The sequence below is a fragment of the Pan paniscus genome, chromosome X (assembly GCF_029289425.2).
Source record: "Pan paniscus chromosome X, NHGRI_mPanPan1-v2.0_pri, whole genome shotgun sequence".
NCBI lineage: Eukaryota > Metazoa > Chordata > Mammalia > Primates > Hominidae > Pan > Pan paniscus.
Genome location: NC_073272.2, coordinates 119,375,932 through 119,403,668, shown reverse-complemented (window position 1 = coordinate 119,403,668; position 27,737 = coordinate 119,375,932). Strand labels below are relative to the sequence as shown.

The 27,737-nt window shown below is 41.6% G+C and overlaps 1 protein-coding gene across 1 annotated transcript; it reads right to left on the bottom strand.

The window, feature by feature from the left end:
• Positions 1-1,381: 1,381 nt before the first annotated feature.
• Positions 1,382-24,884, bottom strand: LOC134729779 (uncharacterized). Its single transcript, XM_063601591.1, has 4 exons — positions 24,750-24,884; positions 13,858-14,058; positions 4,386-5,234; positions 1,382-3,586 (listed from the first exon to the last, which is right to left on the bottom strand). The coding sequence occupies exons 1-3, from the start codon at positions 24,882-24,884 to the stop codon at positions 4,407-4,409; spliced, it is 1,164 nt and encodes a 387-aa protein (XP_063457661.1). The 3' UTR covers positions 1,382-3,586; positions 4,386-4,406.
• Positions 24,885-27,737: the final 2,853 nt, after the last annotated feature.

Below are 27,737 nucleotides of genomic sequence, written 5' to 3'. Positions count from 1 at the left end.
CACGTATGTGTTCCCAGTGTAAAGCGAGGCTCTGTTTTCTTAGGAAAGCATGCATTTTTTGCTGTGTTGTCCACTATCTCACTCTGCGAACTTCACAGTTGTGGATATGAAATGTCAGCAAAGCAGTTGCATGTAATGTGGGACTTCTGCACAGAGAGGAGATTATTGATACCCAGAGCCCCCAGCGCCTGGCTGAATTGGGGAACATCTAGGAATGTGCCTGTGTATGCCCACTGCCATCCTCACCAGATAATTTTGAAACCAACATTTCCTTTTTTTTTTTTTTTTTTGAGTCGGAGTCTCACTCTGTCACCCAGGCGGGAGTGCAGTGGTGCGATCTGGGCTCACTGCAGGCTCCGCCTCCCGGGTTCACACCATTCTCCTGCCTCAGCCTCCCGTGTAGCTGGGACCACAGGAGCCCGCCACCAAGCCCGGCTATTTTTTTTGTATTTTTAGTAGAGACGGGATTTCACCTTGTTAGCCAGGATGGTCTCGATCTCCTGACCTCGTGATCCGCCTGCCTCAGCCTCCCAAAGTGCTGGGATTACAGGCGTGAGCCACCACACCCGGCCAGAAACCAACATTTCTTATTTCCCAATGTGGCACCTGTTCTTTTTAAACATCAGCTTCCTCAATGCTGTAGGTACCCTCTAAACAGAACTACAGAATCTATAGAAATAAAAGCCACAGGACACCATCAGACCGAGTTCTGACCTCTTCTAACCTTTGTCCCAGTTGAGCACATGGTTTTGCCATATTGCAATTGAAAGCCAAAGAAATACTCCACACAAATCATGCAGTAAACACTAACATTCAATTTGACACACACTAACAGAACATTTTTTTCATGCTCAGGAAAAGAATAGTGAATACCATTTCCCCTAAGTGATGGAGTCTTCAAGAGACATGTATTTACTTGTCTGTTTTGTTTTTGTTTTTGACTCAGGGTCTCACTCCGTTGTCCAGGCTGGAGTGCAGTGGCCTGGTCTCACCTCACTGCAACTTCCACCTCCTAGGCTCAAGGGATCCTCCCACCTCAGCCTCCCCTGTAGCTGGGACTACAGGCATGCACCACCATGCCCAGCTGATTTTTGTACTTTTAGTGGAGCTGTGGTTTCACCATGTTGCCCAGGCTTGTCTCAAACTCCTGGGCTCATGCGATCCACCCCCCGGCATCGCTTGAACGGAGCCACGGCAACTCACCGACATATGTACTATTTTTAATGTCTCTCTAGTTCTTCGAAGTTCCAGAAGAACTAAGGCGTGGGGCAGAGGAAATAGTAAAAAATAATGCTTTAGATAATAGTTTCCACTCAATCTAAATTTCAAAACAGAGAGTTCTTTTAAAAGTAATCCCACAAAACGCATGTATTTTAAAATGTACTTCAAATATTGCAAAGGCAACAACCAGGCCAGGTGTGATCGCCCAGGCCTGTAATCCCGGCATTTCTGGAAACCGAGGTGAGAGGATTGTTTGAGCTCAGGAGTTCAAAACCAGTCTGGGCAACATATTCAGATCTCATCTCTCAAAAGGGATTTAAAAAACATATTAAAAAAGGAAAAAAGGCAAAGACGAGAAATTAACTATTCTAATACAAGTTTAAAATTTTTATTTATTAAAAAATATTTAACACTGGTTACCAGAAAATAGGTTCACCCAAGATAGATGGTCTTCGCAGATGTTAGTTTCAGCTGAAAAGTTATGAACACAATCTCGGGAAGAGTCCAGGAGCTTCTGCATTCTATAGTAATCAAAAAAATTGGGGGTTTTGCTTTCTAAAGTTTCGTTTTTGTTGTGGTTTTTGAGACGGAGTCTCACTCTGTCACCCAGGCTGGAGTGCAATGGCCGCATCTTCACACACTGCAACCCCGTTTGAAAAGCCCATCTTCAGTCTGAAGTAACTACATCAATAGGAGCAGGCTGGATCTTTAATCAGGTTTCGTAAAGGATGCCTAAGGGGCCATTCATCCTCTGAATTTTTTTTTTTTTTTTTTTTTTTTTGAGACAGGGTCTTGCTCTGTCACCCAGATTTAGAGTGCAGTGGCACGATCTTGGCTCACTGCAACCTCTGCCTGTCAGGTTCAAGCGATCCACCTGCCTCATGCTACACCTAGTAGGTGGGACTACAGTGGTGCGCTACCAAGTCCAGGTAATTTTTGTATTTTCACCATGGGGTTTCACCATGTTGGCCAGGCTGGTCTCGAACTCCTGACCTCGCGTGATCTGCCTGCCTTGGCCTCCCAAATTGCTGGGATTACAGGCGTGAGCCACTGGGCCAGACTTCATCCTCTGAAAACTCTTGAGAGTGAAAAAGATGGTCTGAAAAAAAAGGCTTAGTCATGGGGGGCCCATCACTGCACTCACATGAACTGCACAGCACTGCTCATAACCTAATCCTGGATTTTCTCTTTGTTTTGAAAATATACTCAGTCAATAATACTGAAGTAATCTTCGTAATTTCTTGATCTCATGACCTACAAATTAATCACCACTGCCTGGGAAAATGAAAAACCATTTCAAATTAGCACAGGTAAGAACCTGGTCTAAATTGAGCGTGCCCCACCCCACCACCAAACAAATTACATAAAACCCACCAGTTTAAAACAGTAACATAAAAAAAAATTCTTAGTTGTCAGAAATTCCTAAAGAGAATATTCCCTCATAGAGCTCCATTTGTGCCATATCTTCAAGGTATATATTTGAGTGTATGCAATTTTTCTTTAACCTTTTCACCCTTCTTAGTTAAGTGAAAACTTTTTCAAAATTGTTCTTTTTTATTCCAATTTTTAAACAAATTTCCTGTTTGCAAACCTGCCCCCCCACACCCCCAGTGTAATGCAAGTATATTAGCAGTGTATTCCGGCTTACAAATAAAAGTATTGGAGAAAATCAAAATTGCGGGCTGCCACTTTCTACATGGCTTCATCAGACCCTTAAAAACAACAGCAGGACTACCAGGCACTTGGACTTTTAAGCTATGTCCTCCCCATAAGTCTCAGTGAAACTAAACATACATTAATTACTCATATAATGTGTTCTTTCTGTATGTAACTTATTCCCTTATCCCAATGCCTGAATATTTATAAATTTGGTCATTTAGCTAAGAACATAGCCTGGTTTAAATATTTTAAATACAGTTGAACCTTCTCACAATATGGGTCCTTGGTGCATTAATTTGCAAACTCCTCAAGTCAGACTCAGTCCCAACATAACTCCACACAGAAGTGTTCTCTAAAGGATACCATTGTTAGAAGGAATGGAACTTTATTTACACTTAACCTTGTACAGGAAATAGAAGTAACAGTTTAGTTCTGTTTCGCATTAGAAAGCATATTCCCTCTGGTAATGGGAAATTTCCATAGGCTAAGGTTTACGTATCCCATTATTCCCCCACTAAAGTTCAAAACTCACTTGGCAAACATAGAAAAGGCAACAAAAACAGGCCAATTGGAGAATGTGTAGGACAAAGGTATTCAAGGACTGAGGCAGGTTTCAGAGAGTGGCTACTCTGACCAATTGCTTTCATCAGGCTTACTGGCTTCCACTTCGGCTTCACTCACATCCATGCAGATTGCAAGCTGCTTTCTGGGAAAGAAAACTACAAAAATTCAGTATTTGGAATTGTGGATGAAACGAAATACACCTATGAACATTTCATACCAGTTTGAAAATGTCTAGCCTCCCAACTGCTCCTGCACATTTTTCTGTGATACCTAAAAATAGCCCCAGGCTTGCATTAGGTAGGGGATGGTTTTCCTTTGTGTGCAGAATTTCAGAGAGGGCTAAAACACTTAGGATTCAAGATTTTTCTATCTCTATCTATCTGTCATCTATTCATGTAATTTATCTATGTATCTAATTTTAGAGACAGGGTCTAGCTCTGTAGCACAGGCTGGAGGGCAGTGGCCGGATCACAGTTTACTGAAGCCTTGAACTCTGGGCTCAAGCGATCCTCCAGAGCACCTTGGATTACGGGTGCGTGCTGCTAATATGCCCAGCTAATTTTACAAAATTTTTTGTAGAGATGAAGTCTCAGTATATTGGTCAGCCTGGCCCTGAACGCCTGGACTCAAGTGATCCTCCTGACTTGCCCTCCCAGAGCGCTGGGATTACAGGCATGAGCCACAGCACCAGCCCGAAGGTTAATAATTTTAATGCAAATATTTAACTTGATTCGTATCTATACTGCTTGAAAAATACCTTGATGCCCAGTTGCTATCGCCCGCATCCCACAGCTCAAGAGCGGCCCTGAGCCAGTGGCCTTGAGCCCCCTAAATAGCTCTTGGCACTGGAGCCTGGTAAACAGACATGGGTAGAGCCAAAGGCGTCCAGGGAAGAGCCCCAGAGTCCTGGGAACTGGGAAGCTCCAGAGCAAGCCGCTTACCGAGCGAACACGTCGAGATATTCAGAGCGTGGGAAAATGCTGTCTAGCTCCTTCAGGTGCAACCTGCTGAACGCACTGGGGCTGAAGAGACGCCGCTAATATTGGGGTTGTGGCTCCTCCGCGGAGGAGTCCTGGGCTGGAAGCCTCAGGCTGCTGCTGCGAGGGCTCCTGGTCGCCACCGCCGCGCTTCTGGTTATCCTTGATCGTGGGGTCGGCAGCTCCCGCACAGAAGTGACTTTCTTCTTCTGCTCCAGCTCCCAGCTCGGGTTTGGACCGTATTTTCTTCTCCTCGTCTCCTCCAGCTTCAATCACCAAAGTCCCTACAGCCTTCGCATCTGGAAAGGAGGAAAGGCAAAGAGAGATTGAGAGAGGAGAGAGACAGAGAGAGATCAGGGCGTTTGGCGCGGGCACAGGGCAGCATAGAACCGCGGCCTGAGAGAGGAGGCGCAGCAGCGTCCGGTCCACGCCCCCCTCTCCGGGAAAGTTCCCTTCTCGGGAGAGTTCCCCAAACTCTCTCCCTCCGGGGGAGTTCCCCAAAGCACCGGTCCGGGTCCCCAGACAAGCACTGACTGTCGCCTTCCTGGAGCTCATGGAACAGGAAACCCAGGCCGGGGTTGCCTGTGTCTTCGTGGCCGGATCTGGGCTGGGACCCCATCTGGGAGCGCGGTGGATGAAGCCGTGCGCCTCCACGGATTCTGCGCTGGGGTCCTTCGGCTCCTGCTCTGAGTTCCGGCTCGTGGACTTCGGGTCCGACGCCTGCAGGTGGCGGGGAGTGGGCTCCTGCCCTGGTCGCCGCTGCTTGCGGTGTGTGTGTGGGGGGGGGGGGGCGGAAGGCCCTGCTGGCAGGCGCTCACGGCCCGAGTGTGGCGGTTAAGTCAGGGATGCGTTCGTGGTCAGGGCGCGGGGAGGGGTCGGACGTGTGTGGGGACCTGCGATCCATTTTGCAGCTTCGTTGACCACTCCCACTCCGGGCGGGGTGACTGCCAGAGGGAGGGGCTGAGCTGTCTGGCACGAGTCGAAATTGAGGCAGGGGGAGAGGCAGCGGAGCGAGACCCAATCTAGCCCCCGAGCCCTTGGAGAAAGTTTGCAGAACACGTTTCCGTGTGGCCCTGGAGGCAGGCGGGCCGGCGTAATGCTTCTCCAGGGCGAAGACGCCGCAGGCTGAAGGCAGCGCACCTTGCAATTTGGACTGCCAGCACCGCTCTCCCCTCTGGGTAGTTAGTAACTAATGGATGAGTCTCTCTAGTTCTGGTCTGTTCCCACCCAAAGTCCGCGAATCGGACCGTAATTAAGATGAAATGATGAAGTCAGAGGCTGCATGCTAGGTTTTTGCAGCAATGTCCAGAAAGTTGAGTGCGCCACGCTCTCCAGGAGATCTGTGGAAGCGGAAGTTTGGGGCTGGGATTTGCAGAGCACTCTGGATGCTCAGGTGCAAGTTGCAAGAAACCTAACACGCCCCTTGCAAAAGCTCCAGGTACTCCACGTCAGAGTACACATAGAACCCTGCCTGGTGTTTAGTGCATCCCAGAAGGCTTACACAGCAAGTGGCCCTTCCTTTGGCGCTAGACGAGACTGTGGAGCATGCAATGTCTGCTAAGCTATGCTGGGCTCTGGCGCCTTAGGTTGCAAGCCCTCTGCAGAAGTGCCAGTGTTCACTGTGCTGGGCAGGCGCTGGGGACTTGGGTTAGCTCCCGTCTTCCCTCCATCCTCACCCCCTTCTGTTACCCATCCTCCTCCTCCTGCTTCTCCTTTCCTACTCTTTGTCTAGAACTATCATTCTGACCTTTTGCTCCCTACTGATAAATGTCAAATAAAAAAGAGCCAGGGCCGATTGGGACCTCTATGTTTTTCCCTTAAGAAGTGTGCCTCAGGACGATGCAGGGTGTGGGTTATAGTGAACTATGATAACGCCACTGCACTCCAGCCACTGCACTCCAGCCTGGGCGACAGAGCGAGACCCTGTATTTCAAAACAAAAAAATTTAAAAATCGTGCCCCCGTACGATTCTGGGCCCGGTTGTGCGCGCCTGTAAATACTAGCTCCTCCTGTGGCTTCGGCGGGAGAATCGCTTGAGACCAGGAGTTTGAGACCAACCTGAGCAAAATAGAAAAAAACCCATCTCTAAAAAAATAAAAAACAAAATAGTTAGGCATGGTGTCATGCGCTGTCGTCCAAGCTAGTCAGGAGGCTGAGGTGGGGGGATCGCTTAACCCCAGGCATTGGAGGCTGCAGTGAGCTATGATCACACCACTGCACTCCAGCGTGGGCGACTCAATGAAACCCTGGCTCTAAAAAAATAAATAAATAAAAATTAATTAATTAATTAATTAATTAAAAATAAGAATTGTTCCTTGGAATGAGTTGGTTTCCTGAATATTGGGATTATTTATCCTTTTTTTTTTTTTTGCCATGATAAACACCATTGCCATCAGACCCATTTAATAAAATAAACCATTTTCATAGGCCCATAAAGGTACACCCACTCACTTCGCCCACTGTGCTAGACAGGTAAGTCTCTCCTTTCTCCTGTTCCAGGAGGACAGAGAGGAAACCAGCTACAAGATGGTTGGTTGAACAATTCACTCTGAAAATGCTGTCAAGGAATTTCACCCCCACAGACTCTCCCTGACATTAACCAAGACATCTCCTCCTCAGGCTGCCGCTTGCAGGGTTCTGTAGACCTCACCTTTCTCGTGGCCAGACACTCTGAGATGAAATTTGGCCTGGGATCAGTTACTATGTGAGAGACCTACAATGATTTTAATCATGGTGTGCCTTAGCCCAGCTAGGACATCTGTCAGAATTGGAGTTGTGTGGTGTCTGAGAGATTTCCATGACTTGCTTCAGTGCTTTCTAAGCTTCAGTAGTCATTTCTGTGCCCCTTCGGTGAGTGCTACCTACCGGGCCACCAATCAATTAGTATTCACTTAAAATTTTTAGTTAAATTGAGTCACTTCTTGCAAATGTTTTGTACGTAATTGAGCATCATCCAAGCAAAAATAGGCCCAAATGATGAGTTTGATGTCCTAGATTTATGAGGGCAGGGACCCTGGAGTTAGACTGCTGGCATCTGCATCATGGCTTTGCTTGACATTTGCTAGCTAGCTAACCTGGGGAGTGGTTTTTTCTCCCTGTGCTTCATTTTTCTCATCTGTAAAACCTGTTATAATAATACCTACCTCATGGAGCTGTTGTGGAGATTAATTGAGATGATACTAATGGTAGCTCACACTTACCTGGTTCTTACTGTGTTCTAGGCAATGATCTAAGTGATTTGTTTATATGAACACATGTAATCCTCTTAACAAACTGGTACATATTGATGTGCTATTATTGTCATTTTATAGGTAGTGTTATTGAATCACCTGGATGTTAAGTACCCTGCTCAAAGTCACTCACTTGGAAAATGTCCAAAGCTCAGATTTGAACCCATCCTCAGTACCATCCCTGACACAGAGGATGTGCTCAATAACGTTTGCTATTATGCTATAATTATTATTCTTTTGTAATTAGTTAACTAGAGATAAACAGAAATAAAATATCATTCAGCTCAAAATTTCCTTCACTTGTTTGAATATCGAATTAGTGCCATAGATATCTAGTGGTACCTCCCTCATTAGTAACCGAGGGATAAATGATATTATCTAGAATAAGAAATTTAAACCAGGATGCTGAAGAAAAGTGGTTGAATTCAGGAAGTTAACCATTCTCCTCAACACTACATTTTTGTCTGTTGTTGGAATCAGTTAGTCCTAGAGATAACTGCTTGAACACAGGAAACTAGTTAAATAGCGATAATTACAGCTACTAATTACAAAAGAAAATTATAGCATATAGCATGATAACAAACATCCTCTGTATCACGGATAGTACTCAAGATAGGTTCAAATCCCAGCGCTGGACATTTCCCAAGTGGGTGACTTTGACCAGGTTACTTAACGTCTCTGTGACTCAATAATGTCACACCTGTAAAATGTCAATAACAGATAAAGCCAGAGAGTGGAGAACAACGTCTTCCTATAACCAACTTCTTATTTCTTGTTAGCATAATGAGTTAGTTCTATATAAGCAGGAGTACATAGTAGCTACTGAACTGGAGATAACTAGAAATAACTAGAAAACCTCAGAGAAGCCTGGAACCTGGAAAGCAATCCTCGACAAGACGAAATTCTTATCTTTCCTTGATAAAATGAGTTTGTACTACAGATATCTGGTGGTATGTAGGTCGCTAGTAAATTTGAATTAAGTAGAAGTAATTAGAAAAATATTTGAAGGCGACCAGGCGCAGTGGCTCACGCCTATAATCCCAGCACTTTGGGAGGCCGAGGCGGGCAGATCACGAGGTCAGGAGATTGAGACCATCCTGGCTAACATGGTGAAACCCTGTCTCTGCTAAAAAAAAAATACAAAAAATTAGCCGGGCGTGGTGGCGGGCACCTGTAGTCCCAGCTACTCGGTAGGCTGAGGCAGGAGAATGGCGTGAACCCGCGAGGCTGAGCTTGCAGTGAGCCCAGATCGTGCCACTGCACTCCAGCCTGGGCCACACAGCGAGACTCCGTCTCAAAAAAAAAAAAAGAAAAAATATTTGAAGGCACAAATCTGAAAAATCATGATTTACCACTCCAACCTCTGGTTTCTTGTTATCATAATCAGCTAATACTATGGATAGCTGGTGATACTTATTCAACGAGGTTACTAGAGGTAACTAAAGATAGTTGGAACATGCGTTTGTGGTCGAAATTGAAATGCACAGTTTTTTTTTTTTTCTTTTCTAGAGACAGTGTTGCCCAAGTTGGTCTTGAACTCCTGGACCCAACCAATCCTCCTGCCTCAGCCTCCTGAGTACCTTGGATTACAGGCGTGAGACATGTGTACTTGTACCAGTTTAGGGGATACAGAATAAATTTGGTTGCATGTATTTAATGCATAGTGTCAAGTCAGGGTATTAGGGTATCCCTCACCCAAGTATATTTTTGTTAAGTATATTCACCCTACTCTGCTATCAGACATTGAATTTATTCCTTGTATCTTACCGTATGTTTGCACCCTTCCACCAACTTCTCTTCATCATCCCCCCTCCCTCCACTCTTTCCATTCTATGTTATCTATTTTTCCACTCTCTACCTCCATGTGTCCACATTTTTTAGCTCCCACATATAAGTGAGATCATGTGATACTTGTGTTTTTGTGCCTGGTTTATTTCCCTTAAGGTAATGACCTGCAGTTCCATCCATGTTGCTGCAAATGGCATGATTTCATTCTTTTTTGTGGTTGAATACTATTCCACTGTGGAATATATGTACCACATTTTCTTTATCCATTCAGCTGTTGATGAGCACAAGTTGCTTCCATATCTTTGCTATTGTGAATAGTGCTGCAATAAACATGCGAATGAAGGTATCCCTTTGATATATTGATTTCTTTCCCTTTGGGTAGACCCAGTGTTGGGATTGCTGGATCGAATGGTAATTCTATTTTTAGTTTTTTGAGAAATCACTACACTGTCATTCATAGTGGCTATACTAGTTTACATGCCCACCAACACTGTGTAAGACTTACCTTTTTTCTGCATACTCAGTAACATCTGTTATTTATTGTCATTTTAATAATAGCTATTCTGAGTGGCATAAGATAATATCTCATTGTGGTTTTCATTTGCATTTCTCTGATGATTAACAAATTCGAGCAGTTTTTCGTATACCTTTTGTATGTCTTCTTTTGAGAAATGTCTATTCATGTTTTTGGCCCACCTTTAAATGAGATTATTTGTAGGTTTTTCCACTTGAGTTGTTTGAGTTCCCTGTATATTCTGCATATTAGTCCCCTGTCAGATGAACAGTTTGCACATATTTTCTCTCATTCAACAGGTTGTCTCTTCAGTCCGTTGATTATTTCTTTTGCTGTGCAGAAGCTTTTTAGTTTAATGAAGTCCCATTTGTGTATTTTAGTTTGCCTGAAACGCACAGTCTTATATACTAGATCCTTATTCTTTGGTGGACTGTTGCTTTAGAATTATAGAAAAGTAGTGATACCTTAAAAAGTAGGTATCTAGGGATAACTGGAGGTAACTAGAATGACTAGTATGAGCCAGGAAGCTAAAAAGCATTCTTCCCAATTCTGACATCACGTTTCTTGTTGGCATAATGTGTTAATACTACATGTAAGTCATGGTAGCTAGGGAAAAAGCAAACTGATAGCTTGTGAAAAGTGGAATAATTATTTGAATGCAGGAAGATGAGAAACATTTTCTCAAGTCTACTTTCTAATTTCTTGTTGGAATAAGGAGTTAATACTACAGATATCTGGGAGTACCTAGACATAAGTACAGTTAAATAGAGAAGTACATAGTAGCCCAAAATTGAAAAAACACATTTTTGTCAAAGCTAATTTCTTACTATAGTGGAATAATGAGTGAGTAGTGCAGGTATCTAGTGTTACATAGGTAATCAGTTAAATAAAGGTGAAGAGAAATAACCAGAATGAATATACGACACCAGGAAGTTAGTAAAGACTTGTTTTTAATTCTTTCATTTATTTTAAAATAACAATGAGGTAATATTATTGATACATAGTGCTATTGTGGCAGGCCAATTCTCCCTGACAATCACACACAGGCCTGCATAACACTTCAGTTACATAAATTTCCACAGAGCTGCCTTAACATTGAGCAAATAGTTAAATCTAGGGAAATCGGTGTCCAGACATCAAAGCTAGAAATGAAACACATGGTCAGTAGGAGCCTTGCATAAGCTTGTCCCTAACCTGGAGCAAGTCAAAATAATGCAGACAGCCTTACATTCCTAGTGCCAGGATCTGTCTTGGGTCGATGAAATCTGAGACGAGTCAAGGTAACAGAGGCAGCTGTTCAAACAGATTTATTGGAGAGTCTAAGACAGTACTCCGGGCCAAGTTATAAAGGAGATAAGACAGAAATAATCACTCCGGTACCACAATAGACATGCCTTGAAGGCACTGGGCCCCTCACAGCATACTCGGACTTAGCAAGCATTTTTTTGCCTCTGACCTAGTTGAAACAAAATTAGTTACCTACAGACTTAGGCAAATGCTATACTGCACATAGGCACATAACCCCAACCTATGTAAGCACTAAGAAAATTGTAACGCTTTGAGTTGGTCTGGTGGAATATCTCTGACCTTCTCCCTGTATCCGGTTACAGCAATAAATTCCCTTCTTTCCTAATTTGTCTGTTTGTCCTTATTGGGCCACAAGAAAACGCAGCCAAACCCGGCTCGGTTCCGGGAACAATATCTATTTATTTATTTAATTAGAGATAATTAGATATACCTAGAACGATAATTTGAAGGCAGGAAAATGAAAAAACATTTTTTCTCAACACTAAATTTAATATTTGCAACATGTATTAGTGCTATAGACAAATACTGGTAGCGAGGTAACTACTTTACTAGGGATAGCCAGAAATAACCAGAAAATCTGCTTGAATCTGGAAGTTGAAAAACTGTTTCATACCACCCTAAATCTTGGTTTGCTTGTTTGTTTTGAAACAGAGTCTCACTCTGTTGCCCAGGCTGGAGTGTACTGGCAACATCTCGGCTCACTGCCACCTCCACTCCCCATGCTCAAGCCAACCTCCTACCTCAGTCTCTTGAGGAGCTGGGATGACAGGCAGGAGCCACTATGCCCGGTGAATTAAAAAAAAAATTGTTATAGAGACGAGGTCTCACTGTTTGCCCAATGCTGGTCTCGAACTCCTGGGCTCAAGCAATTCACCCGCCTTGGCCTCCATAAGTGCTGGGATTACCACCCTAAATCTTAATCTCCTGTTTGAATAAGGATTTGTTACTATGGATAATTAGTAGTAACAGCTTAGCTAGTTAACTACAGATAACTGGCTGAAGCTAAAAAGTGGAACCATAATCTACTCAGCATGAAATTCTTAATTCTGGTTGAAATAATGTATCAGTAGTATAGTTAATTAGAGGGAACTCTAATCAAGAATTCCCAGTTGTGAGGATTGTGGTTTCCACCTTCTGGCTCCAACCAGTTCTCTGTAGTTAACTAGTAATCTTGTGACCAGTAGTTAACCATAGTACTAAATATGTATTCCTATATGAGATAAGAATTAGGGGTGTGACGAATGGTTTTTCAACTTCTGAATTCAAATAGATTTCCAGGTTATCTCTAACTATCCCTACTAAACTAGTTACATACTGTGGTGGTTAATTTTATGTGTCTACTTGACTGAGTTAAGTCTAGTTACCTCTAAATAAATAGATACCACTACTTATCAATAATACTAACACTCTATTACAAAAAATAAAAGTCAGATTTCCAAATAATGTTTGTATTCTTGTTTGTGATACTTACTTCTTGTTTTATGGTATTGCTCATTATTATTTATTTATTTTTATGTTAATAATATTAATTTTCATAAATAATCTTTTTTAATTCTTTGTTACATTCCTGCTGTCAAACGTTTACTCTGGTTGTGTCCAATTACCTAGGTACCACTGCATAACCATACCATTCACTCATTATTCCACAAGTAAAAAGAATTTAGATTTGAAAAAATGTGTTTCCAGGGTCTGGGCTTCTACAAGTTTTTCTGCTTCTCTCTACTTATTTCTAATTATATATTTCACAAGGGACACCTAGTTATTTCTAATACTAACCCATCATTCCAACAAGAAATGAGGTAATTCTCTGGATTCCACTAATTATTCTACATATCACAAGTGATCTCCAGTTTACTCATTCCCTAGGTACCACCAGTTATTTGCAGTACTAACACATCATGCCAACATGAAATAACATTTTAGAATCAAGAAGAATATTTTTCTTCTTACACTAGATACTTTAGTTATCTGCAGATGTCTCCACATATCTAGTTTCTCAGGTACCAATACTTAGCTATAGTTCTAAGGCAAAATTCCAACAAAGAACGAGAAGATAGTACTGCATGACTTTCTTTATCACCTTCCAGGATTACAATACTTATTTTAATTATCTCCAGTTATTTTGAGGTAAGTAATGAAGTAGACATCACCAGATATCTATAATACTAACTCATTATAATAATAAGAAATAAGAAGTTGCAGTGGTAAATCATGATTTTTTCAACTTCATGACTTCGTATTTTTTTTCTGGTTATTTCTAGTTAAATCTATTTCACTACTGACATAGGTACCACCAGATATCTGTAGTATAAACTCATTATTTCACAAAAAAATAAGAATGTGAGTCTGTGAAGACTGTGCTTTCAAACATCACTGCACTCCAGTGTAGGCAACACAGCGAGGTGCTGTCTCAAAAAAAGAAAGAAAAAGAAGGAAAGGAAGGAAGAAAGGGAAGAAAGGAAAGAAAGAAAGAAAGGACAGAAAAGAAGGAAGAAGGAAAGAAAAAGGAAGGAAAATAAAAAGAAGAGAAAGAAGGAAGGAAAAAAGAAGAAAAAGAAAGAAAAGAAAGAAGGTATTTATGAGAATATTTTCTCACCTCCTTATCTTTGACGTAGCACAGACAAGCTGCCAAATTGGGATTTTGCCCGGATGGAGGATGAGCAGGTAGTGAGATAGAGCAACTTTTATTGAACTGGTATTGCTTCTTGCAGAACAGCACTAACCCATAGGCAGTGCACCCAGAGCCAGCAGCTGATGGGCTGTTGGCAGCTGTATTTATACCACTTTTAATTATGTGCTAATCAACAGGCAGGTTATTGAGAACTTTCAAGAAAACGAGTGAGGAGTATCCAGAAAATACAAGGTAACTTCCTGGCTATTGCCATGGCCCCTGGCTATGGCACTTGTAAATTATCTTTACACTGGGAGTGTCTTGATGCTAATGGGCAGTGAAGCCAACTAGAGGTAGCTTTTGTCGCCATCTGCTGGATTTCGCTGGCTTCTTCCCTGCATCCTGGTTTTTTGGGTTTTTGTTGTTGTTTTTCTTTTTCTTTTTTTTTTTTTTTTAAGGGAGTCTCACTGTGTCCCCAGGCTGGAGTGCAATGGCGCGATCTCGGCTCACTGCAACCTCCACCTCCCGGGTTCAAGCTATTCTTCTGCCTCAGCCTCCCAAGTAGCTGGGATTACAGGCACCCGTCACCACGCCCAGCTAATTTTTATATTTTCAGTATAGATGGGTTTTCACCATGTTGGCCAGGCTGGTCTCGAACTCCTGGCCTCAAGTGATCCGCCCACCTCGGCCTCCCAAAGTGCAGGAATTACAGGCTCGAGCCAACAGGCTGGGACGACTGCATCCTGTTTTGACCTGATCCTGTTTCCATCAGTGGGGTCGTGACCCTGTGACTGGAAAATAACTTCTCTGGCCTCCTACCTCATCTTCATTTCCATATTAATAGTTGTATCCAAGTAGTTAGTGTCCTGGGTACAAATAGTTATCTACAGCACTAACTCATTATAGCCACAATAGATACGACTATAGTGTTGAGAAGAATATTGTTTCAACTTCCTGGATTGATCAACTTTTCTTCAGCAGAGAATTTAGTGTTGAAAAGAACGTGACTGGCAACTTCCTGCCTTCAACTAGCTATTCTTGCTATTTCTGGTTATTTCTAGGTAAATAATTACAAAGGTACCAACTGAACATTTACAGTATTAACTAATTATTCCAATGATAAGGAGAATTTACAATTGACAATTTTGTGTTGTGTTTTTTAGCTCTCCAGCTTTAACTACTTATTCCACTCATGTTTAGTTATCCAGAGTAAACCAAATGCCTCTTGATTACTACTTATTTATAGTAATAGCATTCAAAAAATATAGAACAGATAAGTATAGTTTTTTGTTGTTGTTGTTCTTTTTTGGACAGCTAGTAGTTTTCCAGTTATTTTGATATATCTGTGTATCACTAGTTATCTACCTTTCCAGTACTTTACTTCAAGAAGAAATAATAAGTTGCACTTGAGAAAAATGTCTTCCAACATCCTGGCTTCAATTAATTTTCTAGTTATTTCCAGTTATTTCTCTATAAGTAGTTATATAAGTAACATTAGTCATCTATATTACTAACATATTCCTTCAATGATGAGAAGTTAGATTGAAAACAATGTGTTATTTAGCTTTCTGCCTTCAACTAGTCATTCAGGTTGTATCTATTTTTTATTATTTATTTACCTTTGAGATGGCCTCACTCGGTCGCCCAGGCTGGAGTACACTGAGCCCATCAAGCTCACTGCAGCCTCTAATTCCCAGGCTCTATTGACCTTCCCGCCTCAGCCTCCTGAGTAGCTGGGACTACAGGCTCACACCACCACACGTGGCTAATTTTTAAATCTTTGGTAGAAATAGGTTCTCCCTATGTTGCCCAGGCTAGGTTATATCTAGTTATCTTTATATAAAGCTTACCTTAGAGGCTGGGTGCAGTGGCTCATACCTGTCAACCCAAGTGCTTTGGGAGGCCAAGGTGGGAGGATGGCTTGAGACCAGGAGTTCCAGATCAGCCTGAGAAACGTAGTGAGACCTCATCTCTACCTAAAAAAATAAAAAATAAAAAATAAATTAGCCAGGCATGGTGGCATATGCCTGTAGTCCTAGCTCCTTGGGAGCCTGAAGCAGAAGGATCACATGAGCCAGAGAGTTTGATGTTACAGTGAATCATGATGATGCCATTTCACTCCAGCCTGGGTAACAGAGCGAGAACCTGTCTCAAAAAAATGAAAATAAAGCTTACCTTAGTATGCTAGGTATTTTGAGTACTAAATGCACATTCCAAAAAGAAATATTAAAAAAGGAATATTTTAGAGATGAAAAGCATGTATTTTTCAGCTTTATGGCTTTAAGTAGCTTTCTAGCTAATTCTAGGTATCTCTAATTTAAAATTACATAGCTACCACTAGTTATCTATATTTCCAATACCTTATGTTAAAAGAAATTAAATTCGGATGTAAAAAGAATGTGTTTTTCAACATCCTAGATTCAGGTATTTTTCTAGTTATTTCCAATATCTCTAAGTAAGTACTTAACTAGGAACCACATATTATCTATATTATAGCAAGTTTTCTAAAATAAGAGTTATGAAGTTAAATTTGAGGAAAACTTGTTTGACAGCATCCTGCCTTCACATACTCAGTCTAGTTCTAGTAATATCTAGTTATCTTTACATACATCTTACATAGATAACTCTGTTTCTAGCACTACTTCCATATTACAAAATATATAAATATTTAAATGTGAGAAGGGTGGGTTAATTAAAATTCTAAATGAAATCAGTATATCTAGTTATATCTAGTTAACAAGGTGTGACTAATTACCTATTGGGCAAACTCATTAATTAATATACAGGAATTCAGATGTGAGAAAAGATTGGTTTTGCATTATCTGGCTTCAAGCCATGATTGCTTTATGCCTGCATTTAAGTAGTTACCAAGTTATCAGTAGGTATCTCTAGTATTAACTCATTTTTCCAATAAGCAATAAGAAGTTATTGTGAGAACAATGTGAGAAAATTAGCTTCCCAAATGGAGGGACCATTCCCCTCCATATAACTGCAAATGGGGCCCACCTTATACCTCGCTCAACTATCCCCACAACCAGGGTGACACTATGAAGTGAGGCACCAGAGGCAGCTGCTCAAGGACACCCCAATGGTCCACTGTCAGGATACTGAAATTTCTTCATCCTGTTACCAAGCATAGCGTTAACAGCAGGTACTGATTGCAATGTGTCCACTAGACTTACATCCAGGAGCTGGGTAAAAACCCTTAAAGAATATTAACAATGGGAGGAGAAAGACAAAGCAATAAGCATAGTCCAAAACAGAACTGAAGGGAAAGGGGTACAGCATTAACTTTCCTAAAATATTTTTCCAATAAGGAAATAGCTTCTCCCAGTGTAGTTTAAAATGTCAATGGCATAGAGTTACATGTTGTGGGGTTTTTTTTCTTATGATATTAATTGTTCGATATACTAAACCAATACCTTATAAAACCTCTGACTGAAGGTTTGCTTTAAAAATAGGTGGGTCAACTCTTCAAGGAGAACTGTAAACCACTGCTCAACAAAATAAAAGAGGACACAAACAAATGGAAGAACATTCCATGCTCATGGATAGGAAGAATCAATATCGTGAAAATGGCCATACTGCCCAAGGTAATTTATAGATTCAATGCCATCCCCATCAAGCTACCAATGACTTTCTTCACAGAATTGGAAAAAACTACTTTAAAGTTCATATGGAACCAAAAAAGAGCCCACATTGCCAAGACAATCCTAAGCCAAAAGAACAAAGCTGGAGGCATCACGTTACCTGACTTCAAGCTATACCACAAGGCTACAGTAACCAAAACAGCATGGTACTGGTACCAAAACAGAGATATAGACCAATGGAACAGAACAGAGCCATCAGAAATAATACCACACATCTACAACCATCTGATCTTTGACAAACCTGACAAAAAAAGAAACGGGGAAAGGATTCCCTATTTAATAAATGGTGCTGGGAAAACTGGCTAGCCATATGTAGAAAGCTGAAACTGGATCCCTTCCTTACACCTTATAGAAAAATTCATTCAAGATGGATTAAAGACTTACATGTTAGACCTAAAACCATAAAAACCCTAGAAGAAAACCTAGGCAATACCATTCAGGACATAGGCATGGGCAAGGACTTCATGACTAAAACACCAAAAGCAATGGCAACAAAAGCCAAAATTGACAAATAAGATCTAATTAAACTAAAGAGCTTCTGCACAGCAAAAGAAACTACCATCAGAGTGAACAGGCAACCTACAGAATGGGAGAAAATTTTTACAATCTACCCATCTGACAAAGGGCTGATATCCAGAATCTACAAAGAGCTTAAACAAATTTACAAGAAAAAATCAAACAACCCCATCAAAAAGTGGGAGAAGGATATGAACAGACACTTCTCAAAAGAAGACATTTATGCAGCCAAAAGACACATGAAAAAATGCTCACCATCACTGGCCATCAGAGAAATGCAAATCAAAACCACAATGAGATACCATCTCACACCAGTTAGAATGGCGATCATTAAAAAGTCAGGAAACAACAGGTGCTGGAGAGGATGTGGAAAAATAGGAACACTTTTACACTGTTGGTGGGACTGTAAACTAGTTCAACCATTGTGGAAGTCAGTGTGGCGATTCCTCAAGGTTCTGTAACTAGAAATACCATTTGACCCAGCCATGTCATTACTGGGCATATAACCAAAGGACTATAAATCATGCTGCTATAAAGACACATGCACACGTATGTTTATTGCGTCACTATTCACAATAGCAAAGACTTGGAACCAACCCAAATGTCCATCAATGATAGACTGGATTTAGAAAATGTGGCACATATACACCATGGAATACTATGCAGCCATAAAAAAGGATGAGTTCATGTCCTTTGTAGGGACATGGATGAAGCTAGAAACCATCATTCTGAGCAAACTATCACAAGGACAGAAAACCAAACACCGCATGTTCTCACTCATAGGTGGGAATTGAACAATGAGAACACTTGGACACAGGGTGGGGAACATCACACACCAGGACCTGTCGTGGGGTTGGGGGAGGGGAGAGGGATAGCATTAGGAGATATACCTAAGGTAAATGACGAGTTAATGGGTGCAGCACACCAACATGGCACATGTATATATATGTAACAAACCTGCACGTTGTGCACATGTACCCTAGAACTTAAAGTATAATTAAAAAATAAAATTAAATTAAAAAATAAATTTCGGTTTAGTAAATCATTTGTCTCTTTAGAATCAGATTATGAGCTGGGAAGTGGCTCACACTCCCACTAGCACTTTGGGAGGCCTAGCAGGAGGCCCTAGCACTTTGGGAGGCCCTAGCACTTTGGGAGGCCAAGGCAGGAGGATAACTTTAGGCCAGGATCAAGATCAGCCTGGGCAACACAGCAAGATCCTGTCTCTGTATGAAAAAATATATAATAACAAATAAATAAGTAAAATCAGACAATGTTGCTGATGTCTTTAAAAATATGTATATAAAAGTATACAATATATATATAAGTATATATAAATATACATATAAAAGTATAAGTATATACATATAAAAGTATATATAAGTATATATATAAAAGTATATATATAAGTATGTATATATAAAAGTATATATAAGCATATATATATAAAAGTATATATAAGTGTATATATAAAAGTATATATATAAGTGTATATATATAAAAGTATATATATAAGTGTATATATATAAAAGTATATATATATAAGTGTATATATATATATATATATATATACTTTTTTTTTGAGACGGGAGTCTTGCTCTGTCGCTCAGGCTGGAGTGCAGTGGTTCGATCTTGGCTCACTGCAACCTCTGCCTCCTGGGTTCAAGCGATTCTCCTGCCTTGGCCTCCTGAGTAGCTGAGACTATAGGTACAAACCACCACGCCTAGCTAATTTTTGTGTTTTCAGTAGAAACAGCGTTTTACCATGCTGGCCAGGCTAGTCTTGAACTCCTGACCTCAAGTGATCCTCTTGCCTCATCCTCCCAAAGTGCTGGGATTACAGGCGTGAGCCATCATGCCTGGCCTCAGGCAGAGTTGTTTCTAAATCCAGGCCTATGGCTGGCTGCAGTGTCTCATGTCTGTAATCCCAGCACTTTGGGAGGCCATGGCAGGAGGCTCACTGGAGCCCAGGAGGTCAAGACCAGCCCTGGCAACATAGCAAGACTCCATCTCTACAAAAAATTTTAAAATTAGCCAACGGTGGTTGTGTGCACCTGTGGTCCCAGCTACCTGAGAGGCAGAAGTAGCAGAATTACCTGGGCCCAGGGAGTCAAGGTTGCAGTGAGCCATAGTTGCACCACTGCACTACAGCCTGGATGACAGGAGTGAGACCCTGTCAAAAAAAATAAATAAATGAATAAAATAAAAAATAAAAAACCCAAAAACAAAACAAAACAAAAATTCCTTGAATGAGTCACATCACTTCCATACCTTCTGTATCAGTAACATGTTATTCTAAAACTTAGTGGGTTAGAAAAACAATAATCATTTATTATTTCTCATGGTTTCTATGGGTCAGGAAATTTGGAAGAATTTGGCCTGGAAGTTCTTGCTCTGAGAAGGATACAATCAGATTTTGGCCAGGGCTGCAGTCATCTCAAGGCTTGAGTGGGGCTGAAGGATTCACTTCCAAGCTGACTAATTCACGTGACTGGCAAAGTGGTGCTGGCTGTTGGTTGCACACCTTCCTTCTTCTCCATATGGGCCTTCCTACAGTGGTTATTCAGGATCCTCATAGGATTGTAGCTGGCTTTTCCCAGAGTGAGTGATCCAAGACAGCAAAGCAGAAGCATCAGTGGATTTTATGACAGCGTTGGAAGGCCCACCATCACTTCTGCTGTATTCTATTGGTCACAGAGGGCCAACCCTAATTCAATATGGGAGGAAACTACACAAGGGCATGAATACCAACAGGCAAGGATCACTGAGGGCCATCTTGGAGACTGGCTATTACAAAACCTAGGCTAACGTGCAATCTCCTTAAAGAGTCCTACAAGGCCATTCACCCTTGTCATCAGGAACAAGCACCTGTCACGTCCGAGCACATCTCTAAGCTTGCTATTTTAGAAGACATAGTTCTTAATTGATCTATTTACTCCTAAGGCCCAATAATTAGAAGTGCTGGCATTATTCCAGTTGGCTCATTTATTTTAATGTTCTTAGAGAAGAAAGTGTTAGTGCCACTGAAAACTGTAAAATTCTGTGGTTAGGATTACTGACAAATACAAAATTATCTCTAAGTTATCTACATAAAACAATACACATTAAACTAAATATGCATATTTAGAGCAACATATTTCATAAAGTTAAATATATTCAATAATTCAAGTGTGACATTGTCAATATTTAAACTTAAGATTTAGTTAACAAAATTAAATATATCAAAAAAATAAAATAAAACAAAAATAAAAATAGGTGAGTCAAGTAGAGGAGATATCAGGAGACATTAATTAATGTTCAGAAATAACATGATAGTGGCCCTGTCGCCCTGAGCCACTGGGTAGGCATAATCTTGGATGGGCCCTATCATGTCATCCGTGTTCCAGAGCCCTGTTGGAGATGGGCTCTTCTGGAGCCACCACTGCTCAGGCTGCCGATGCCACCTATGCCTCTTCTGCCCTTGCCTTCCTTTGGCCTGGCCCCAGTTGGCCTGGAATGAGCCCCCGTCATCAGCCATCATTTTGTAGTCCCCCTTCTCTAAGGTACTATCTTCATGACAGTTTCCAAAGTGTTTTTCTGGCAGATTTTAATTGTGCGGAGCACAACATCAAGAGCAGTTCACCAAATGCCAAATAAACAAAGTCAGTGCCCCATTTGTGTGTGTCTGTGTGTGTATCAAATGGGGTTAATAATGTATGGATTGGTATTTATAAGGGAATGACATTGAAACAGAATGGTGAGGAGGCCTCTTTTCATGAGGTGACCTTTCTGCGTCAGCATGAATAGGCCCTGCACTTCACAGAAGTTCTCCAGGTACCCGTTGTGTGTTTACTGACCCATACTTTTTCTCCTCTGCTCTCCATCACCCCATCCTCATTCTTACCCTTTGGGACCACATACATATGCATGATGGGGTGGGTGAGTTCCTAGTGAGAGAACTGTGTTTTCAGACAGAGTAGAGCCCCATCCGTGCTAATAGGAACATTCATGCCCAACTCCGGACTCTAGGGGAAGCTTCCTAAGTGGCTACTCAGTATTTATGCGAAGGCAACAGCTAAGCATTGATTCGACATGCTCCAAATTCTGTCCACTGCCCTCCCTTTTTGTGGGGGACACAGGAGAATAGGAGCCATTCCGGCCCAAAGGTCCTGCTGCTTCAGAAGAATCATGAGAGGAAACTCCACCAAAGCCAGAATGAGGCTGTTCTCCCTTTTCTCCCCCATCCCCAGCCCAGAAGGCATATTATTACACCTTCCCCAACTCAAAACTGACAATCACAACGTCCAATGTATTTTGTTGCTCTCTTCATCCTTAAGAGATCTTGAATTCCTGCTAATTAAAAATAGAAAGGGAATATTTGGGGTTATTGGGACTCAAAGCAAAGAGATAGTCCCCTGAACAGTGATCCAGACTCATCATTCACTGGAACAGGCAGTAAATTGTTCATGCTGTCTTCTTCCTGTGCAACTGCCAGAATAGAAAACAAGAAAAAGAAAAATGGGAGAGCTGAAGGAGGCGAGGCCCACTTTTTAAAAAGCATTAAGTTCTTCTCAATACAGCCTTTGCTTTTGAGCAATCTCTAGAAATGCAAGGCTTTTCATTTGCTATTAAAAGTGCTTAATTGTGGGCTGGGCGGGGTGGCTCACGCCTATAATCCCAGCACTTTGGGAGGCCGAGGCGGGTGGATCACGAGGTCAGGAGATCGAGACCATCCTGGCTAACATGACGAAACCCCGTCTCTACTAAAAAAAATACAAAAAAATTAGCCAGGCGTGTTGGCGGGCGCCTGTAGTCCCAGCTACTCAGGAGGCTGAGGCAGGAGAATGGCGTGAACCCAGGAGGTGGAGCTTGCAGTGAGCCGAGATCGCGTCACTGCACTCCAGCCTGGGCAATGGAGCGAGACTCTGTCTCAAAAAAAAAAAAAAAAAAAAAAGTGGTTAATTGTGAGCACCAAGGTTGCACTATGAAGTGATTGCTAAGATAAGTGCCATAGTTCCATCAGAATTTCCTCTCACAGGGGAGAAATCAAAGTCCAGTTTCACAGCACTTGTGTGTTCCCAGTGTAAAGTGAGGCTCTGTTTTCTTAGGAAAGCATGCATTTTTTTTGCTGTGTTGCCCACTATCTCACTCTGCGACCTTCACAGTTGTGGATACGAAATGTCAACAAAGCAGTTGCATGTAATGTGGGACTTCTGCACAGAGAGGAGGCTATTGCTACCCAGAGCCCCCAGCGCCTGGCGGGAGTGGGGAACATCTAGGAATGCACCTGCGCATGCCCACTGCCATCCTCACCAGAAAATTTTGAAACCAACATTTCTTATTTCCCAATGTTGGCACCTGTTCTTTTTAAACATCAGCTTCCTCAATGTTATAAGTACCCTCAAAACAGAACTACAGGATCTATAAAGATAAAAGCCACAGGACACCATCAGACTGAGTTCTGACCTCTTCTAACCTGTGTTCACAGTTGAGCACATGGCTTTGCCATATTGAGATTGAAAGCTGGACAACTACTCCCCACAAATCCTGCAATTAACACCAACATTCAATTTGACACACACTAACAGAACTTTTTTTTTTTCATGCTCAGGCTGTCTGGGAAAGAATAGTGAATACCCTTTCCCATAACTGATGGGGTCTTCAAGAGACACATATATATACTTTTTTTTTTTTTTTGAGACCTGTTCTCACTCAGTCACCCTGGCTGGAGTGCAGTGGCGTGATCTCAGCTCACTGCAACCTGCACCTCCCAGGCTCAAGGGATCCTCCCACCTCAGCCTCCCAAGTAGCTGGGATCACAGGCATGCGTTACCATGCCTGGCTGATTTTTGTATTTTCAGTGGAGATGGGGTTTCACCATGTTGCCCAAGCTGGTCTCGACTTCCTGGGCTCAAGAGATCCACCCACTTCGGCGTCCCAAACTGCCGGGATTACAGGAATGAGCCACGGCGCCTGGTTGATACATATACTATTTTTAATGCATCTCTACTTCTTCCAGGTTCCACAAGAATTAAGGCATGAGGCAAAGGTAATATTCAAAAACACTGCTGCGGATAATAATTTCCACTCTTTCTAAGTTTCAAAAAAGAGAAGTCTTCTAAATGTAAACCCACAAAAAGCATGTATTTTAAAATATACTTCAAATATTTCAGAGGCAAAAATCAAACTGGGCACAGTGGCTCACACATGTAATCCCAGCACTTTGGGAGGCTGAGGTGGGAGGACTGCTTGAGTGCACAAGTTCCGGACCAGCCAGGGCAATGTAGTGAGGCCTCATCTTTAAAAAATATATTTTAAAAAATTCTATTTAAAAAGGTGAAAATCAGAAATTATTCTAATGCAAGTTTTAAATTTTTGATTAAAAAATATTTAACACTGGTTACCAGAAAATAGGTTCATCCAAGATAGATGGTCTTTGTAGATGTTAGTTTCAGCTAAAAAGTTATGAACATAATCTCAGGAGGAGTCCAGTAACTTCAGCATTCTATAGTAATCAAAAAATTTTGCGTTTTGCTTTCTAAAGTTTCATTCCAGAGAGGATCAGCCATTTAGTGACCATGCCCTCCCCTGGGCCCTGAATCCTATGGACAATGCGTACCAACCCAGGTTCAGTTCCTCAGCACTCAAGCACCTCCATCCTGCACAAAACTCTCCTTCGAAGGGCTGAAAATTCAAGGATCCCACTCAAGCCAAAGCACTAGGTCATTTTACCTCTGGGAAAGGTAATCGACCTCTCTTGAAGGTATTAAGTGTCCTTGTGTTCACACTTTCAGGCCTTGAGAGGTTGATGCAATTTGTACTCTCTTCACAAAAGGCCAAGTATGCTTCTTCTGCAACAGTCCTCATTTCCCCCAATCTTTTTGCAAAGCAAAATCTGCCAACCGAAAATACAACCCATGGGCAAGAGCCAGTTCTGTGCTTGTGTTAAATTAGCTTTTTTAGGAAAGCAGACTAACAGCTTGGAAACTGTTATTATGCAATTAGTGTTCGTTTTGGAATTGGTAATTTGTCATTTGCCTCAGTCAATATCACACTTGATATCTCAGATATCAGCACAGAACTATGGGACAGGGACCCTGAGTGCAACTGAGGCAGAATAATAAGGTCTGGAGGCAGGGAACCCAAGGCCATTTCAGGCTGACTTCCTAAAACGAAATTGAAAGGAAAACCCTAACTTTCCATGCCTAAGTAACAAAAGGACAAAAGGACGAGTGGCTACTCCCTTTGCAAACCCCCATTTTTCTGCATTGGCAGATGGGAAATTAAAAGTATCTCTGATTGGTTGCTTTTTGCAACCAATCAGACGTTTGCATGGGAGTGTAACTTTGTAACTTCACTCAGCCTCTGACTGGTTGCTCTCTGCAATCAGACTGATTGCAAGCCACCACTTCATTTACATAAGGTGAACACCAAGTGGCCAATGGAAAACCTCTAGGGGGTACTTGGACCCGCGAAGATTCTGTAACTGGGCCCTTCAGTGGCTGCTCGGGTCTGCTCCCACCCTGTGGAGTGTACTTTTCGTTTTCAATACATCTCTGCTTTTGTGGCTTCATTGCTTCATTGCTTTGTTTCTGTGTTTTGTCCAATTCTTTGTTCAAAACGCCAGGAACCTGGACACCCTCGTCCGGTAACACTATGGTATAAACAAAATTTAATTATCAACTACACACCAATGGGCTGGATCCACCGCCCCCCGCCCCCCGCCCCCCGGCCATACAAAGGGTAGATCTTTTTAAAATTATTTTTTTGTAGAGACCAGGTCTCGCTTTGTTACCCAGGCTGGTTTCAAACTCCTGGCCTCAAGCAGTCCTCCTACCTCAGCCTTCCAAAGTGCTGGAATTACAGGCATGAGCCACCACATCCAACCAAAGGGTAGATCTTAAAGTCAATGTGTGAATTCCTAACATTTACATGCCAGTATTTTAGATTCTAGGAATACAAAAAGTGCCTCCTACACAGGCTCTTACAAAAAGTGCCTTGTACACACGCTCTTACTTTCACAATCAAGGGACACAGGAGATTGAAGTGGTGACATTTAGGCATAGGCACCATAACTGATGTGCCTAGACTCATCCCAAGCACAGCACCCAGATAAAATTAGGGCCACTATGAGACGTGCAGATTTGGAGCATTACTTTTTCCTATGCTAGGCCCAAGAATTCTGGATTAAGAAAAAAAAAAAATGGAGGCAAGGTAGAAAGCAAGGAAGAATCTCTATCCATTTCTTTTTTGAACAAGGGGAAAAAAAGACGAAACAAAAGATGTTTTCAAATCCGAAGTGGAAAAGGAGGCTGCGGAAACCTAGGGGAGAAAGAAATCCATGGCAATGAGTGAGTCCAGAGCTGATGTTCACTTTTAGGGAGCTTTGTAGTAAGGGGGAGCTAGAGTAAGGCATCCTCTGAGTGTTAGCCAGTGAGGCACAAAAAAATGGCTGTGGTCAACTGGGCTTTGTAGGAGAAAGGAAACACAGAATTAGGATTCATATGCAAATGAATTTCTAAGATCTCATTCTACAGGCCCATCACAAGGTCAAGCAGTGGGGCTGTCTTTTCTCTTTTTCTCACTCACCTACCTGCCTTTTAACTCAGTTGGTCATCTTGGGGCTTAAAAGGATTGAAATATTGATTAAGAAGGAGGGAAAGTCAGGACTGGGAGGGGCATCTCACAATGTGATTGGCCCCAGTCCAGGTCCCCAAGCCCAACACCCCAGGAAACATCCAGGATTCTCCTATTTCTTCATTTGAATCACAAAATATTTCCAAGAATGTCCAATTAATTCTATGCGCCTACTCACCACATCAAAACTGCAATTCCAACAGGGAGTCAGACAGAAATATTGAAAGCTGTTAAATTGGTTCTTCTGCTGTCTATTTAGCATAGAGACTTGGACTTCCGAGGTCTCCATAACCAAATCTGTCCTTCCCTGAGGTGGATTATGATCCAGAAATATTGCATAGTGATATTAAAGTGAATCCTTATTTCGGCAAAATGCCAAAGATACGGGGTTAGTTCTGGATAAAAATTAAGGAGATTAAACCATTGGATATGGACCAAATATTTCTCATTTGTTCTTATACCCAGACCAATTAAATAGATTCCATTTCATTGCTTTAAACTGCCTTTTTTGATATTCATTTATTCATCCATTTATTCTGTCATCTTAAAAATTAAGGCAATATATAACATAAGATGCATATAATACAATAAGAAAATAAAAATGAAAAGTGATTCTTTAAAACAATTAACAGTGGATTAAGCTGCTATTTATCAAAGAAAACACAACGTCCTTTTCCCTGTGTGAAGCAGTGTATGATGAGTGTACAACATCATGGAAGTCTAAAATTCTCACCCTTTATTTATTTTTTTTTAATTTTTTTTATTTTTTTATTTTTTTTATTTTTTACTTTATTATACTTTAAGTTTTAGGGTACATGTGCACATTGTGCAGGTCAGTTACATATGTATACATGTGCCATGCTGGTGTGCTGCACCCACTAACTCGTCATCTAGCATTAGGTATATCTCCCAATGCTATCCCTCCCCCCTCCCCCCACCCCACAACAGTCCCCAGAGTGTGATGTTCCCCTTCCTGTGTCCATGTGATCTCATTGTTCAATTCCCACCTATGAGTGAGAATATGCGGTGTTTGGTTTTTTGTTCTTGCGATAGTTTACTGAGAATGATGATTTCCAGTTTCAT

Coding starts and splice junctions, on each gene's coding strand:
- LOC134729779 (XM_063601591.1), bottom strand. CDS start 24,884: ATGAGGACTGTTGCAGAAGAAGCATACTTGGCCTTTTGTGAAGAGAGT. Junction 14,059..24,749: donor GTCGATTACCTTTCCCAGAG/GTAAAATGACCT, acceptor CCTGTTGATTAG/CACATAATTAAAAGTGGTAT. Junction 5,235..13,857: donor GCTACGTCAAAGATAAGGAG/GTGAGAAAATAT, acceptor TCGGGCCGTGAG/CGCCTGCCAGCAGGGCCTTC.